This window comes from Sinocyclocheilus grahami, unplaced genomic scaffold (assembly GCF_001515645.1).
Source record: "Sinocyclocheilus grahami isolate Dianchi unplaced genomic scaffold, SAMN03320097.WGS_v1.1 scaffold9737.1, whole genome shotgun sequence".
NCBI classification, from domain to species: Eukaryota; Metazoa; Chordata; class Actinopteri; order Cypriniformes; family Cyprinidae; genus Sinocyclocheilus; species Sinocyclocheilus grahami.
Genome location: NW_015512816.1, coordinates 1 through 604, shown reverse-complemented (window position 1 = coordinate 604; position 604 = coordinate 1). Strand labels below are relative to the sequence as shown.

The window sequence follows — 604 nt, the reverse complement described above, 5'->3', positions numbered from 1 at the left end:
TAATACCATTTTCCAAAACACAGCAACTCATTTGTAGTGGTTCAAATACAGACACCGGTGTGCTCTTATTTTACAACAGACAGACAGAAATTTGTAGTCGTGACTTTTATTTTGAAACAATTCCGGCTCTCATGGAAACTCCGCCCTTTGTTAAAGCGTTAGCAGGAAGTTCCTACTAAAAATATCCCGACGTCAGGCTAAAGAAAGGATCCGACTCCAGGCGGACACATTTTAAGATTTCATGTGTACGTCAAGGTGCCTTCGGAAACATGTCGGGACAGAGGGGAAACAGTCTGTGTTCGTGGCATAAACTCTCGCTCTTGGTTTCATCTCTGCTTTTTGTGTATATCAGCTCGATCAACTCAGTTCCTCTAGACGAGCAGAGAGATCAGGGGCCAGAGACTTACAGCGAATACTACAATTACGACCAACTTACTGTCCTTCTCAAAAGTCTCGCCCAGAAGTACGCAAACATCGCAAATCTGACCAGCATCGGCAGATCCGTTGAAAACAGGGAGCTTTGGGTGATGAGAATCACCAAGGAACCCACTGCTGATGTACCAGGAAAACCCAAATTCAAGTACGTGGGCAACATGCACGGAGA

General features: G+C 45.0%; 1 protein-coding gene across 1 annotated transcript in view; it reads left to right on the top strand.

The window, feature by feature from the left end:
• LOC107578326 (14-3-3 protein epsilon-like) overlaps positions 1-580 on the top strand; it is a gene marked incomplete at its 3' end in the record, with an annotated part of 7,108 nt that extends 6,528 nt beyond the window's left edge. Inside the window, exon 5 of the mRNA XM_016264292.1 lies at positions 353-580. Within this exon, the coding sequence (XP_016119778.1) occupies positions 353-580 (228 nt within the window). The remainder of the gene's footprint in view (positions 1-352) is intronic.
• Between the last annotated feature and the right edge of the window lie 24 nt (positions 581-604).